At 35.7% G+C, this 15,736-nt stretch overlaps 1 protein-coding gene across 1 annotated transcript in view; it reads left to right on the top strand.

Annotated features, from left to right (window-relative positions):
* Positions 1–1,107: 1,107 nt before the first annotated feature.
* Positions 1,108–15,736, top strand: part of CNTNAP4 (contactin associated protein family member 4) — a 227,766-nt gene continuing 213,137 nt past the window's right edge. Inside the window, exon 1 of the mRNA XM_062017669.1 lies at positions 1,108–1,198. Coding sequence (XP_061873653.1) covers positions 1,114–1,198 — 85 coding nt within the window. The 5' untranslated portion in view covers positions 1,108–1,113. The remainder of the gene's footprint in view (positions 1,199–15,736) is intronic.

Here is a 15,736-nt window from a genome sequence, read left to right as displayed (position 1 = left end):
CCTTTACCCCTAATTTCAGGAATTTGCTAGTAAGTAGATTATTCCTTATAATTTAGCCTGCTTTACCAAAAAAAAAAAAAAACCAAAAAAAAAAACCAAAAAAAAAAGGTGCAGTATAAATGTAACAACCTAAAATTCCTCTGAAGTTCTTTCCTAAATAAAGCTCACTCCCAACATCTATGCAAGTACAAACATTAGGACCAGTTTAAAGACAGTTTCCTCTTGGCAAAAGTATAGAGTGCTCTGTGTGGATATTTGAAGACTAAAGTTTCTTGAGAAAGATTGTCACAATCAGATGTTTATGCTATATTTACTCTTAAGTGTTCGTGATATAGTTCATTAACGTCAGTATTAACAGCAAGAAACCCAATCAGGGGCATTCATGGTGCATTTTTCTGAGGAGCAGCTGATTATCCTGTCCTATGTTGAATTCATCAGTAAAGACTGCTCTTTTTGCGTCTAATCTTAGGTTCTTTACTACAGGCAAAATGTGTTCATTCAAAAATGCAGAAAATGTATTGTTTTTGCAGCTGAAAGTGTAAAAAATTTCACGCTGGCAAAGCAGGATAAACGGCAGCACGCACGGATAATGCTCCCCACTCACCGCCTCCCCCTTCCTCCCAGAGAGAGAAGGGGGGGGAAGGAAAAGATAATGACAAAGAGCTGGCCAGGGCGAGCACCTAGCGAGCGGCTGCGCCTCAGCGCTGATGTGCTGGCTGCTCCGTCGTTATTGTCTGGCGTTCGGCAGAGCCCATTTCCTACCTGTCACCGCAGGGGGAGTCCGGGACCGCGGCCGGCGGGAGCCGTCAGGCGCCGCGCGGTGCGGAAGCCCGGCGGTTTCGCCCGGAGTCATCCTGTGAAACCGAGGGAGAGGTTCTCGCCGCTGCTCTTCGGGGATTGCTGCTGATAGATTGGAAAGCGGATTTGGAGGAGGGTGTGCGTAATGTGTCAGGAGATGCGGAGTGTATTTGACTGAGGCATCTGGTCGCTGGGAAGCAGTGAGAGAAGAGGCAGAGAGAGGCGGTGAAGAGAAGGGACAGGATCAGGACTGAAGTACAAGAGCAGCTGTTTCTCAGTACTCTGGTTCTTTTGGGTGCCTCACTGAATGTGAACATGGATTCTGTCACTGCATCCTTCTTGAAGCTGATGTTTCTCTTGTCTGTTCATAACTGGCACACGGCAGTGGCAGAGAATAAATGTAAGTATTGTATATGCTTTAAAACTCAATCAAGAGTGTTTTAGAAACTTCTGGGGTATTTTATTTGCATTTAGAATAAATACTATTTTTGAGACCAATGCTTACTGCTTTGAAATCATGACAGCAAGTTGCTAGGCTGAAAATGTTCTACAGTCCTTCCATAGATTTTTGTCATGAGTCTATGTACAGAATATTGTTTATAAAGCTTACAGTCTGAGTATCTGAAAACAGCATTTTAACTAAGGGATGCACGTTCAGCCCCATTTTAATTTCTAAGTGCAGCATTTTCCAAGGAAATATGTCTTACATGTAAATTACTAACAGATTTCTATTGTGTACTATTTCAGTTGGGTTTTTAGCAATTTTTGATTTTGAAATATGCTATCTGCATCTCCTGAATTAAGCTGCCACTCAAATAACTTGGTAATGAACATTACTGTGCAGTTCAAGAGCAATACAAATATAACAAGGAAAAATGTGGATAGCAAGACTTCATGGGCTCTGCATTGATTGCTTAGGGAATATTGTTCATGCATGACTAAAGAAGAGAATGCTGCTATCAGTTCCAGCAAAAAGTTTCTGAAAAAAACAGTAATTCATAGTTAGCCAATAGGGTGGTATTGCAAAATAAAGATAGTGATTACAGTCTTAAAGACAATCTGCCCTCTAGGAGTCAAATCTGATACTTACCTGAAAATCTCTGTTTTCAGTGTTGAATTAATTGTCTTCAAGTTAAAGAAAAAAATAAAACTTAGCAAGAAACTGATTTTCAGGGGATTTATTCAGCAATAGTTCTGAGCTGTTATTGTTTCATTTGATTCAGCTTTGGCAAGCTGAAGGATTTCATTTTTGCATACATGTGGTAGAACAGCAGCCTAAATGCCAGATGCTCATAACACGAACTGAGTGTATTTTCTCCTTTTCCTGGTTGTGTATCACAGGAATGGGGAGGGCAGGAGCAATACCTCTGTGGGAAGAAAGTGCACACCAAAGCAAGGAGGAATGTTCAGGAATAACCTTACAGCCCAGTGGCAGGAGATGGCTCACTGGAAACATTTGAGCAATGGCAGAGAAGTTTGAAGTGCTCTATGGGTCTATAGCCTAGGGTTTTGCATATGCATGGTTTGTAAACCAAACATGCTCCCATGAGCCAGACATTCATATTGCAGCACTGAAATGATCTTGTGCTGTCATTCAGTAATGATATCTCATTTGATACTCAAGTGCATAGTGTAGCCCTAAACATGAATACTAAGTTCCTCTTGTTAAACACCCTGCTGCAGTCCAGCCACAGCTTTAATTCTCTTCATCATTCTGCATTGTACAGTTTATGAATACATCCATTTTCAGAAGGCCACGATAATTGAATTGCACATTAACAGCATTTGGCACTACGCACAGAACTAAATCAGTTGCTTACAGGGAGGCATATTAAAACCGTTGCAGAAAAGACTTGCCTCACAGAGCAAGACGGTATAGCACTAGAGGTCACTCTTACAGTTTAGGAAGTAAGGTTTGAAGAAAAGGCACAAGCTTTTTCCACATACGGAATTACGAAGAGTAAAACAAATCAGGTACAGACTATGTTTACAACTATTTTTCTCAAATACTTATCTAAACCAATCCAAACTCGGTTATGGTATAAAGTGAGTGACTTAAATGAACAGATTTTTCACATATATGATAGAATTTGTAAATCTATATTATTTTTTGTTTATTAATAAGTCCTAACTCTTGTATCAAAACACTAATATGAAATGAAAAAGAACTCTCTCCATGCTGTAGGCAAGGAAATTAATTGTGGGAAGAGTAATTGAAATTATTCAATTTAAGAAGGAGGGAGTGCTAACACATGGATAGAACCTGGCATGCATATTATTCCTTTTTAATATATAATCTGGAAAAAAAGATGTAAATCCCTTTATCTTATTTTGTAAGTAAACATTTATATGGGACAGTTACTTTATTTTAAAAGTGACAATTTCCATATTAAGCATCAAAGTATTAATTTGGTAACTGTGTTAGGGTTCAAAAAATGACCTCAGGAGGAAAAGAATTTCATAATTACTGATTACAGAAGATATATGCAGCAGCCATTATCAACTCACCTGAACTTCCTTTCTTGTTGGAAAGTTGACATGGGATTGAAATTCTTTTCAGTAGGGGGCTGTACTATTGGCATTAATGTATTCAAATACATTTACAAAAACAGATGACCTTCATTTTTTTTTTGCATAAGTTTTGTTGGCTACATTGTCCAGTATGCTGTTAATCACCAGGGAAAGCAGTTTGGTTTTTTTTAAAATTCTTCCTATAAATTAGTCTGTTTTCCTTCTTTTCATTTTATGGTCCTTTCTTCCATATCAGATCCTGAATACCTCAGTTCTGCTTTGTTCTTCTTCAGACCAGCTGCCATTAAGAAAACACCAAAGTAAAGACCTTTACAGTTCACCTTGAAGTGTCAAAGCTAAGGTTACTACTATCCAAGCAAATGTCTTGGATCTTAAATTAATGTGTTCAGAATTATTTCAGTCTTAAAGGAATCACAAAGAATTCATCTTCTGCATAAAATGATCTTGACATTCTTATGTTACCTTAAGGTGACAGACGCTTTAATATAGAATATGGAAGTTTATTTCTGAGGGGTTTATTTTTGTTTGTTTTATTTGTTACTCCGAGGTTATTTTCCCCTGAAAAAATATGCTGACACTTAGAGACACTTAGAGACACTTAGAGAGGTAATAATTGCTGCTGAAAACTCCAATCTTGTGAAAGTTCTGTAATATAATTGTTTCGTGCTTTTGTATGCTTTCTTCCTCCAAATAAATTGCATTTCCAAAGCAGCTGAAAGAAGTTTGATAGCACCGAGTAAGTAACTGTATAAAGTCAATCGTGGATTTTAAATGTGGGTTTTTTGTTTTGGTTTGTTTCTTCTTCTTTTGTCTTTTTTTTTTTTCCCCACTGGAGATAGAGAACATCTTTATTTTGTTAGGAACTGTCTCTACAGCTGTAAATCAGTAAGTTACTAAATCAGTCCTTGAGAACTCGCCAGAAATTGGTACTTTAATAAGTGCAGTAATTTTTTTTGGAAACTCTCTAAAACGGAAGAATTACTCAAAACATAATTAAACTCTCTAAAAACATCAACTCAACTGTGACTGAAAACTATTAAAGTTAATCTTGACAGTGAATGGAAATAAAGAGTACAAATGAAAGACTTTACTTGTAAATTCTCATGTCCTTATACCTAATTTTCTCTGTTAAAATTCTTGATTTTTATGGAGATTTCTATCAGATTTTTGTATTTATATATTTATTCTATTTACAGTAATTTCTATAAATGCAGAAGTGGTTATTGTTACTGTTATTATTTGTAAATATCAGGGATTTCTTGGTACTACAGTAGAGCTACTTTAAAGCTGACAGAGTGTGACTGTTAATGATGCTGAAGTTTTCAAATAGAGAACAGAGTAATTATATTGTCAGATCCAAGTCATTGTACAAGTAATATCACAAGGCAGGAAATTACTTGCCAAAAAGAAAGTATTGTATCTTAATTTCGAAATTGAATGCATTTTGATGTTAATGGTCAATACTTAATAGTTCCATATACTGTTTGAGAACTCATGGAATTGCGTTAAAAATATACTAAAAAGCTGGTTATCCCAAACAACTTAAATAAAAATGGAACTCTTTTACCATTAGTTTATGTCTGGTTTGAACTGTAGGGGAGAAGAAAGTAGAAACTTCCTTAATTTTCTTTTAACCTCATTAGTATTTATCCCCCGTCTATTATTGTCTATTTCTGCTCTGAAATAGCAGTGGAGACCCCATCGGAGATCAGGCCATCTCTGGGCAATTATTTGCATGAATAAAACATTACAGACATCTCTAATATATTTTGCATGTTTTTAGTACACTAAAATCAAAAGCTTAGATAGTCATCAAATCTAAATCAACACTAATGGAAAACTCTATCAAAATTTGTTTCAGTCTTCCAAGGCTGAGAATTCACAGAAAGGCCTTGGATAGATTGCACTGAATATAATCAACAATTTGCATCTCATTGCTCTAGGATTTGAAATTCCCATGAACATATTTGTCCCTGGGTTCAGTCATCAGGATGGATGGAGCAAATTTGGTCATAATTGATGGATAGTGACAGACAAGTAATAACATTCTCAAAGTAGGATAGAATCAAGCACAGAAGAAAATGCAGCAGGTTTTATATATAGTATGTTGTCACTGCTAGTAATAACACTTTCATTGTGTGTTAGATTTTACTGTGTTATAGGTAAGTAATAGTCAGGAGTTCCAGAATAATCATCACATTTTCAAATCTTGGTAATTATGCAGTCCCAGCCATTCTGCTTTCTTATGTAATAAGTAGATGTACGAGTACATCGCTGTTCAACCACAAGGAAGATAACCTTTAACTAAGATGTTATATGAAATTGTCTGTCTCACAAAATCATGTATGTTTCTGTAACTATGAGGTACAGTGCTGAGGTTCAATGTGGATTTTTTTTGTTTTTTCTGAATTCTTTTATGCTGCAGTAGAAAACAAGAAGTAGTTGTATATTACTATATCTCAGGCGATATATTTGCCAGTATTATGCCTACTGATACTTACTGTGTAAGAACTTGAACAATCATGATTTAATAGCTTAGAACAAGTTTATCTGGAAAAAAAAGAAAAAGGTTAAATCTCTTCCTCATTGCTTCTCAGCCCTCACTGCCTCTCCATCCCAAACAAGCAAATCAGAGGACACTTGAATGCTTGAGAAGCATTACATCCTTCCAATACATATTTTCACTTTCCCTCAAAATGACACTGCTGTGGTGTTGCTTTCAGGTTTGAGAATTCAGTGTTCAAGATCACATAGGATTACAGCCTTGTACAAAAGTTAGAACTGCTTCTCGCTACTTTTATATGGTTATTCCTCGTTGGTTGCTGTCAACTAGTAAGGTGAAAAACAGAGATGAGGCTTTCCTGTCTAGAACCCTCAAGGCAATTTCTTGAGAATGATAAAGAAATAACAAACATTAGAATTAATCATGTCAGTCCATGACTCCAAAAGTACACAATCACTTTATTTAAGAGGCTTCTGAAATGGCAAGTTGAAATTTACTCTTGCCTCTCTGTTTTCAGTTGTTCTCTGAAGAAGGAAAACCAAAACAATAGTGATAACATTGACTTTACAGGTTACTATACGAATTCTTCACTTTTTGCACTGTTAAATATGACTAAAAGTGAAAGGCTTTGGTAGATTGATCTGGTAGTTCTTGAATAAAAAAGTGTTTTGTAAATTTCAACTTGTAGCTTTGGCAGTTGGGGCCTGTGCGTGACTTCTACATTAAAATTGCAGAGGAGATATATGTCTCAGTATACTAGCATGTATTGCATAAATGTCATTATGCCAAAAGCTGTCTCCCTAAATTTGAAAATAAAATGAAAGATATAGTAGATAGTGTTATCAAAATGAAATTGGTTTTGCTTTATTTGTTTGTAAAAAATGTTGCAGCTTTAACACTACGATTTGTGGTTAACTGAAATTTTAACTCTGCGGTGTTTTATACTTATGTATTTGATCATGCTTACTTACCTGTTATGTTTGGATTGTATATATGCAAGAACAATGCTATAGACTAATGTTTGTCAAAGGAGTATTCTATAGGTCTCCTTTTATCTATTCAAGCTCCTATCAGTAAACCTGATTTAAATATGTGAAAAGTGGAGGAGGGCTGGTGTCCAATTATTTTGCTTTTCAGAAGACAGTTTTTAGTGTTTATTACAAATTGCTATGCCATTTTATAGTATGCAAGGTGTAGTGTGGACTGGGATGCAAAAATGCTATTGTTGATGTTCTAATTAACAAATATTTTCAGTGCAATAATTTGTAATTGAAACTCTGATAGATTAAAATTGCTAACTACAGAAATATTATTTAAATGTTATAGGCACTTAATAGACTAGTGAAGAGAACTATCACTAAGATTTTAAATCTCAAAGGATAGAGAAAAAATATGGTTGGAAAATCTGTCCGACTGGATACCAGGTCCAATTACCTTTTTTGTTAAGTAGATCTCATTATTTGATTGTGCTCAATCCTTGCTGTTAATATATCTGTTTGTTTCTGTAACAGTCTTTCAGCAATTGACATTTTTGTATGCATGGTTTTGAGGGAAAAATAGCTTAGAAAAAGCATGTTCTAATATTTGAATTTATTTTTATTAGTTAATATCATTCTTTATTCAGCTAACTGAAGAAGATCTCACTCTTTTTCAGACCTTTATCTATACAGTTTTAAAAATAAATAGAAAATGTTTTTCAAATTGTAAAAATACCATTTTCTAAAGATAGATTTTTTTTTCCCAATGTTTAAAATTTGCCACCAAAACAATCCAGCTGTATCTCATTGACCTGTTCAGATTTATTGTTAAAATACACCTTTAAAGAAAATTCTAAGCAATAAAAAGAATGAACTTATAAAATAGGTGGTTATACAGGGCAAAAAATTATTATTACTCAGATGCCACAAAATCTAATAATCTCACTTAGGAGAGCAAACAGAATAAGTTGTTAATAGAGAGTCTAGAGCTAAGCTTTTGAACAAGACAGCAAGAGTAAAACATTCAGAAGATAGCACATATTACAAAAGTGATGCAGTAGACAAGCTGAGTTGTATACAGAGAGCCTGAATAATATTGGTTAATTCACCTGCAACATTGTGGTATATCCTCTGTTACGTTAGACTAGATATAATAAACCCAGATATTGTATAATTATCTGAGAGTTTTGAGGAGAGGGAAAAGTTTTTTTCTTCAGGATTCCAAATTATGGTAGAGGTTATGTGATGTTTACTGCTGTGCACTGTTAATAAGAAAGTAGTAATTTGAAGCTGGAAGTAATTTTGAATTAGCAATAACTAATGTAGAAGTGACAGAAGGGAGAATTTTTACTGCTTTATTTATTGGCAAATATATGTTACTTTTGAGATATATGATGAACTCTGATGGCTTCTGCAGAGATGAGAATACTGGCATTTATCTGTCCAAAATTAAAAATCTACAACTTGGATATTTGCCTATGAGCTGTCTAAGTCCCTATTTAGTCACAGGAGATGAAAAAATAGTTCTTATAGGAAGAAGTCGTGCAGGAGATGGAAGGAAGAAATTGCATGCAAAGTTAGTGTAAGGTAGTGTAGAATTGTCATTTGTCTCAACACTGATGATGACTCTGAGTCTAGATAAGTAGGTCAGCTGTAGGCTTTGTAGACACCAAAACTTAAATCACATAGTTCCAGCTGCATTAAAATATCCTACTGTAACAAATTATTAGAAAAATTTATGGCAAGCTGTTCTGACTGTCTTTTACAGTAATTACTGGTTATAACAAATATGTTCGTATTTGGTGTTGAATCTCCCAGAGTGTCCCTTGTCTGTATTTGGGTAAGTGGCTTATTTCTTAAGGGTTAAGGCTGCTGTCGTCAATGGTCCTGGACAAAATATATGGACTAAGTGAGGAGCTGCAAATGTCCTACCAGTGGGAACATCTTTCACTCCTGAATGGATGAAATATACAGATACTTTCACCACTTTCACAATGTTCTTTTAAAGTGAAGATTTCATTAACTTAAATAAGATACGATTGCCCATTCTACTCACCCAAGATAGAGTCATCTTTCTGCCTCTTCAACAAATGATCATTAAATCTTGATTTTAACCTCAGTCTTGTCAAAAGACTTTTCTTTTTCTTCTAAAGAAAGCACAGTTTTACCAGAGACTGTATTATGAAAATAATAATCAGAATACTACATTATTTTCATGAAAGAGTAATAAAACAGATAAAAATATCTTGGTACTTTTAGGGTTACTTTAAAGACATTTTTTTCTATCCAGCATCTAATGATGGTTATAGACTGACTTTTATATGGGACAGGAAGCCGTTTTATGCTCCAAGACAGCAAACTGTCTCTCACTGTTAAATTATTTTCCCAGTCAACAACAGGATGCCTAGCTATGCAACAGTTTAGTTTGCAACAGTTTTGTGAGACTCAACTTACTATTCTCTTTTTAGAAAAAAAAACACAATCTTTAGTAACTAAGAATTTTTCTTTTTTTCAATCAATGAAAAATGACACTACTTCTCCATATCCTTATTCAACTAAAGCTCCTAGGGAAATCAATGGTAGCTTTGCCTAAATAAATATTGAATAAAAGCTTTAGAAAGAGTGAGCTAAATATACAGCAGTGATGTGCTGCATAGTTTGAATATAACTGGTCTCTTTATTTCCTTTGTATGTATCAGTCTTTTCATTTTGCCTTGTTTGGAGGACTCAGATATAGAACTGTGTAACAAACAAGAATTATTCATTTATTCTACTTGATAAAAGATAAATATGAGGAGAAAAAGACATTTAGAATTTTAGCCATTTTCTGTGGCTAGGGAATTTATATGCCTGCAGTGAAAAACTACTGCTCCGTTTTTCAGAGCCAACAGTAATTTTTTTTTTCCCAAACCATCAAGATGATTGATTTTAATTTTCAAGAATGAAATAGCCCCCTCAAAACTTTGTACTTTCGGGAGTGTCTGAATGCAGTGGAGCACACTGGAAGTTGCTGAGCTCTGCTCCCTAATTGACAAGGTGCCTTGCAGTAACTCTTAGTGTTTTTCAACCTGAATATTGATTTTGTATGGCTCTTTTTCAATTGCAGCATGCCAGTGTGCTCTGGTACTCCACTGTCTTCTGCAGCGATTACATTTTTATCCTCAAGCGAAGTCTGTCTCAGAGTGGAAAAGAGTAGATATGTCTACCAGTGACTGAGATTGAGAACTGATTTCTTGGATAAAGTAGAGATCATAATAAAACTTTGCAAATATTAACACATGGTTTTATCCTGTTTACTCTTAGATGAAATATATCTGTAAATGTACATCAATGCATATGTGTGGTGATTTAACTCCGGCTGGGTGCCAGGTACTCATGAAGTTGTTCTATTGTCTGGCCAAACAAACCCACTAAATATGTTTCTTTTCCTGTAAAATAGGAGAAACAACCGTGATGATTTATGTTCTCATTTCCTAATGTACTTTTGGAAAGTTAGAACGATAGTGAAGAGCTTGTCACAAGAAAAGGGCTATCACACAGTTTTGCTCATGACACAATACTCTAGAAGTATTACTCTGACTTCAGGAAGTAGTTAAATAAAATGAAATACAGAAGGAACTCAATAATGAATCAGTTACTAATCCTTTGTTTGGCTTTAAAAGCACTACAGCGCACTACAGCTACTATAAGAGATTATCAATGTACATTTTTCAACTGATTGAAACTTATAGTGCATATAGCAATAAATAAGTGTAAAACTCTCAAATGGCCTAGGCACAGCTGAAAGGTTAAAAGTAAGTGAAGCATTGTCTTGAAGAAGTCTTTAAGATACATTACAAAATGTATAAGTTGCTTTTATACAGAACATAACTTTTTACCATCTACTCCTTGTCTACTCTTAATATTTTTTGGAACATGATAACTTCCTCTTTTTTTCTCTTTCCTCCCCAAACACTAAAAAATCTCATCTATACTCAACTGTAAATTTAGTTTGACTTTCGTGAACTGTGATTATCTCATAGATCATTCTTATGCTGTATAACTGTGCTTTGCTGTGTCCTAATTTGTTCTCTTTGGGCAGGAAAACAAAGAATTTAAGAGAATTTATATAAAACTACTAATATGTACATTTTTGTGCCATCTTCAATGAAGCATTATTATTTTTGAACTGTTTACGATTCTACACCTATTTGCTAGTTTGCTGTAGGCCATGTAGATACTGCTTGCTGTAGTGGTAGGTATCCAGTTAGACTGCCCCAAATTTTGAGAAATGAACATGGGATGGATTCACAATTAATACTGAACTTCATCTCTGGTATCCTTAGGATGTTGAGGTAGAGAGCAAGCTTTTTTCCACCATCTTGTGTATTGTTGTCAGGAATGTGCGAGGATGCAGGTGAAAAGGGCCAGGAGGAGGCTGGGAACCTATGTTGGCAAAGATTGCTTTCCTTTTTTGTCTTCTGTCTCTGCAGTGACTGCTTAGAAACTGGACAATATTTTGTTTCTTGGGAAGAGCGGTAATGTAGTCTCTGTAGATATTCCGGGTAAGGATAGATTGAGAAATTCTAACAGAATTTTCTGATCTAACTCACACCTCTAGTAAAGTGTGTATGTGTGATGTAGATACTGAAGGGGATAGCATCTGTTTTGAAGTTTCTAATACGTTTTTATTATGTCTCAGTGGATGTGTTTCTAAGATACTGCCGCAGGTGCTGAGAATGTGTGTTGAGTGGAATCGAATTATGTCAAATTTCAGTGCACAGTTGTGCATACTTGAATATCATAGATTGAAAAGTATGACTCAAAAATCTACTAGTGAACTATTATTAGTGAACTGATAGTATGATGGATCATAATGGCTTACTTAGGAAATTATGACTATGATATTCATGTTTACATGTTTGCTTTTATAGTAATTTATTGTTACTTGTATCCATATCTTGTTGAGTGCTTTAACTGTCTATCAGTAGATTTTTAAAACTGACATTTATTTTTCACACTTGTTATTTGATAGTAGCAGAGGTGCTATGATTTACTGATTCCATATCTATTTATTATTTTGTTTTGTGGCTTTCACTGTTGTGGATGTACATCTGTAAAATAACAGCTCAAGTTGTCTGTTTGCTTTTCTCTATCATTCAAATTAGATAAATATGGGAAAAATAATCTTAATCATGGAAATCCCAGATTTGTGGGAATTTTGATATGTCCTTGTGATCCATGTGCCACTAGAGAGCTAGTCATGTTTAAGAGAAAGTGGTGATGAAGATGGAATTCCTCTGACTTCAGAACTGCACTGCTAAAACCATGCAAAAACCACACTTGTAGTAATGGACTGTTTCAGTCAGAAAATCTAGTACTGTTAAGTGTAAAATCCTTTTTTTAGAATAGAACATGATAAAACACTAAATGGTTCTTAAATTGTAATGTCTTGCAAAACATGAACAGGTAAATGGGTGGGAAATGACAGTGAGGGATAATCACTCAGTGTGTTATCCACTTGGAATATAAATAGTGGTAGATTTTACAGCATCCTTTCACATCTGTCTAAAAATATCTGAAAGACAGTATCACAGTCCACTTAATTTTTTTCTAATAAAATAATTCATTGTCATCTTTCCTGAAATTAATCTTTGTCATCACTGAGAGAAGAAATCTTATGCCAGATCAGTTTTTATCTGCATTGGAGTGTGGACTTTTATCATGAAGAAGGAATCATGTTATTCCTTCAAACTGAATAGAGATTTTATTTTCAAAGACTAATTTAAGACTCAGAAGAAAATCAAACATTCTTTATAAGTAGTGTTCTTCTACATGTTAAACTACTGCCGGGGAATTTTTATTGTACCTTTTGAGGAAAATTAAATACGTTTGTACTTAAATATATAAAATAAAAAATAAGTTATTGAACAAAGCATTGAGTAGAATCCTACTGCAATAAGTGGTTCCAAACCCATTGCAAAGATGCCTCACAAGGAGATGCCCTCCATGCCCTTGCTCCAGCCCCAACCCTGTGAAAGATGTGCCTGATCATGGTGCACGACAGCCCATCATTCCTTGGCCCAACTCTGCCGTCTGAAGTTGGTCCCTGAGGGATTGCTGGTATTCCAGGATGCCTACAAGACAATAGGAAGCCATCTGTTCCTGGCATTCTTGCTCCCAACTAGTTTAATCCTTTCTGCAGATGGACCTTCTTGTCTTCCAAGTCAAATAATTTATTGGTCACAGTTTTACCACTACCGAGCAGTTAGAATTTGAATTTTGCTTCTTGACTTTGGTTCTTGTTTAGCTTTTTAGATATGTATGTATTTTTAGTTATTCTTCTGTGACTCATGTTAAAATAGAATTTCCAGCAGACTGACAGATAACACTACAGTTGAAAATCTATCATGTAACATGGGCAAAAAACCAAATGTCCATGGCTTAGTCTACTGTGTTTTCTAAAGAAAATGTAAGCATAGAATGATGCCTGGCCCAAATTTTTAAAAGAACTTGAAAGTGCTTTAATTTGTTCAGAAATATTTATACTTAACATGCAGAAAATTTTAATAGAAACAACATTCTCAGCATTGCTTGGGGGATTTTCATTTACCTCTTTGGTTTAGTTTTTATTTATAATTGACACAGTTTTAGGTGATATTCAAGGGTAAAGCTTCCTGCAGTATGCAATAATCTCATGTGATGAATCTAAACAAAGGTCTGGAGACTCAGTGCTCTGTCAATGACACAGTTTTTTGGAAACTCCCTCCACTCTCATATTCAGGTACTAGAAATTAACATGCCATATTGTTTCTTTTTACAGTGACCTCATTTCTTTTCCCCTGGCAAATTCTTCAAGAGTTGGAATTACCTCTGTTTCTGACGCATTGTTTGGCTGACAAGACTGGCCTTGGCTACCCTGCTCTTTACAAGTCTCTTACTTTTACTAAGAAATGTGCAGATTTTTGGTGGTAGAAGTAGATGCAGATAGATTATTCATAATTGTTAAAAAAGAATAAAAAATATTTAATGAGTTACCTTAGTGAAAGCGTGAACAATGTGCATGAAGCTCGCATGGATTTGAAGTGTATGTCCTCTTCTGGGCTTTTGGCTCTGACATTCAAAGGAAGGACTTCAGCAGACACTGACATAGCATCTGTAAAACACAGGGCCTTTGAAATATATTGCCTAATTTTTTTCTTGTTTTGAGTCTCAGAGTTTCCATGCATCTCAACTGTTTTGGCTTTTTGATTTGAGAATTGATTGTAGTGTAAGGTAACTTTTGGTCATTATTGCTCAAAATCTGGGAAAAAAACAAAAAACACCAAAGAAGAACTTTTTAATGACTTAATTCTCAAAAATGAAACTTCATTTCTTTTACAAAATATCAATGACTTCATTAGGCTGACAAGATTGCACTGATAACTGTGTACCTGCAAATCTAGATGTAAAAATGACTTTGCATAAAGGTAGGCAGCTTGTGATTTTTTTAATAATAAATTATGATTTTAAAATTTATTTCATTTTAAAAGTATAGCAAATTTTTACATTTTTTAATATGCTTCACGCAGCAGAACTCTTTTTGACCTCCATTCTGTACTCAGTTCTTGAATAGTTTTCCTATCAATATTAATAGGTAATTGCAAACATGAATTTAATACAGGACACAAGCAATTTAATTGCAGATACCTATGCAGAACCTGCCTAAGGTTGCTAAGGAAAAGATCTCACATTACTCCTCCAGTAAGTACCAATGTTAATTTTGATAAACAAAAAGAGAAAAAATAGAAATAGAGAACATCCTGCACAAACACATTCTGGGGTTTTTTTTGGACGTTTCCTTCAAAGTTATTCTATGGTGAGCTCACATCTGTAAGAAATTATTCACTTCTAAATGATAAAACTTCTTTTTAATCTTGGTTTTTCTCTCATTTCTTGGTTTGTTTTTGTCGTATCCTTTAATAGATGATAGATTTAATCTGGTGGATTTCATTAACAGAGTCCAGCAAGAGGTGGGATAATAGAATCATAGAATTAGAGGAGTTGGAAGGGACCTTTAGAGATCATCTAGTCCAACCCCCCTGCAGAAGCAGAGTCACCTAGATCAGGTCGCATAGGAACATGTCCAGGCGGATCTTGAAGACCTCCAAGGAAGGAGACTCCACAACCCCTCTGGGCAGCCTGTGCCACTGCTCCACCACTCTAACAGTGAAATAGTTCTTTCTTCTGTTTAAGTGTAACTTTTTGTGTTCCAGCTTCATCCCATTACCCCATGTCCTATTACTAGCTACTATAGAAAAAAGGGATGTCCCAACCTCCTGACATCCATCCTTTAGATATTTATAAATGTTAATAAGATCACCCCTCAATCTCCTCCAGACTAAACAGCCCCAGTTCCCGCAGCCTTTCCTCATATGAAAGATGTTCCATACCCCTGATCATCTTGGTGGCCCTGTGCTGAACTCTCTCCAGCACTTCCTTGTCCCCCTTGAGCTGAGGAGCCCAGAACTGGACACAGTACCTCACCAGGCAGATGAGACCTCACCAGGGCAGAGGAGAGGGGGAGAAGAACCTCCCTTGACCTGCTGGCCATACTCTTCTTGATGCATCCTAGGATGCCATTGGCCTTCTTGGCCACGAGGGCACATTGCTGGATCATAATTAGCTTTTTATCAATCAGGACTCCCAGGTCCCTCTCTGCAGAGCTGCTCTTCAGCAGTTTGACCCCCAGCCTGTCCTGGTGCATGAGGTTGTTCCTTCCCAGATGCAGGACTCTACACTTGTCCTTGTTGAACCTCATGAGGTTCCTCTCTACCCAACTCTTAAGACGGTCGAGATCGCGCTGAATGGCAGCACAACCTTCTGGAGAATCAGCCCAGTTGGGTGTCATCAGCCAACTTGCTGAGGGTACACTCTGTCCCCTTATCCAGGTCATTGATGAAAATGT

This window comes from Colius striatus, chromosome Z (genome assembly GCF_028858725.1).
Source record: "Colius striatus isolate bColStr4 chromosome Z, bColStr4.1.hap1, whole genome shotgun sequence".
In the NCBI taxonomy this organism is placed as follows: Eukaryota; Metazoa; Chordata; class Aves; order Coliiformes; family Coliidae; genus Colius; species Colius striatus.
The sequence above is the reverse complement of the archived record's forward strand: the minus strand, read 5'-3'. Positions and strand labels throughout refer to the sequence as shown.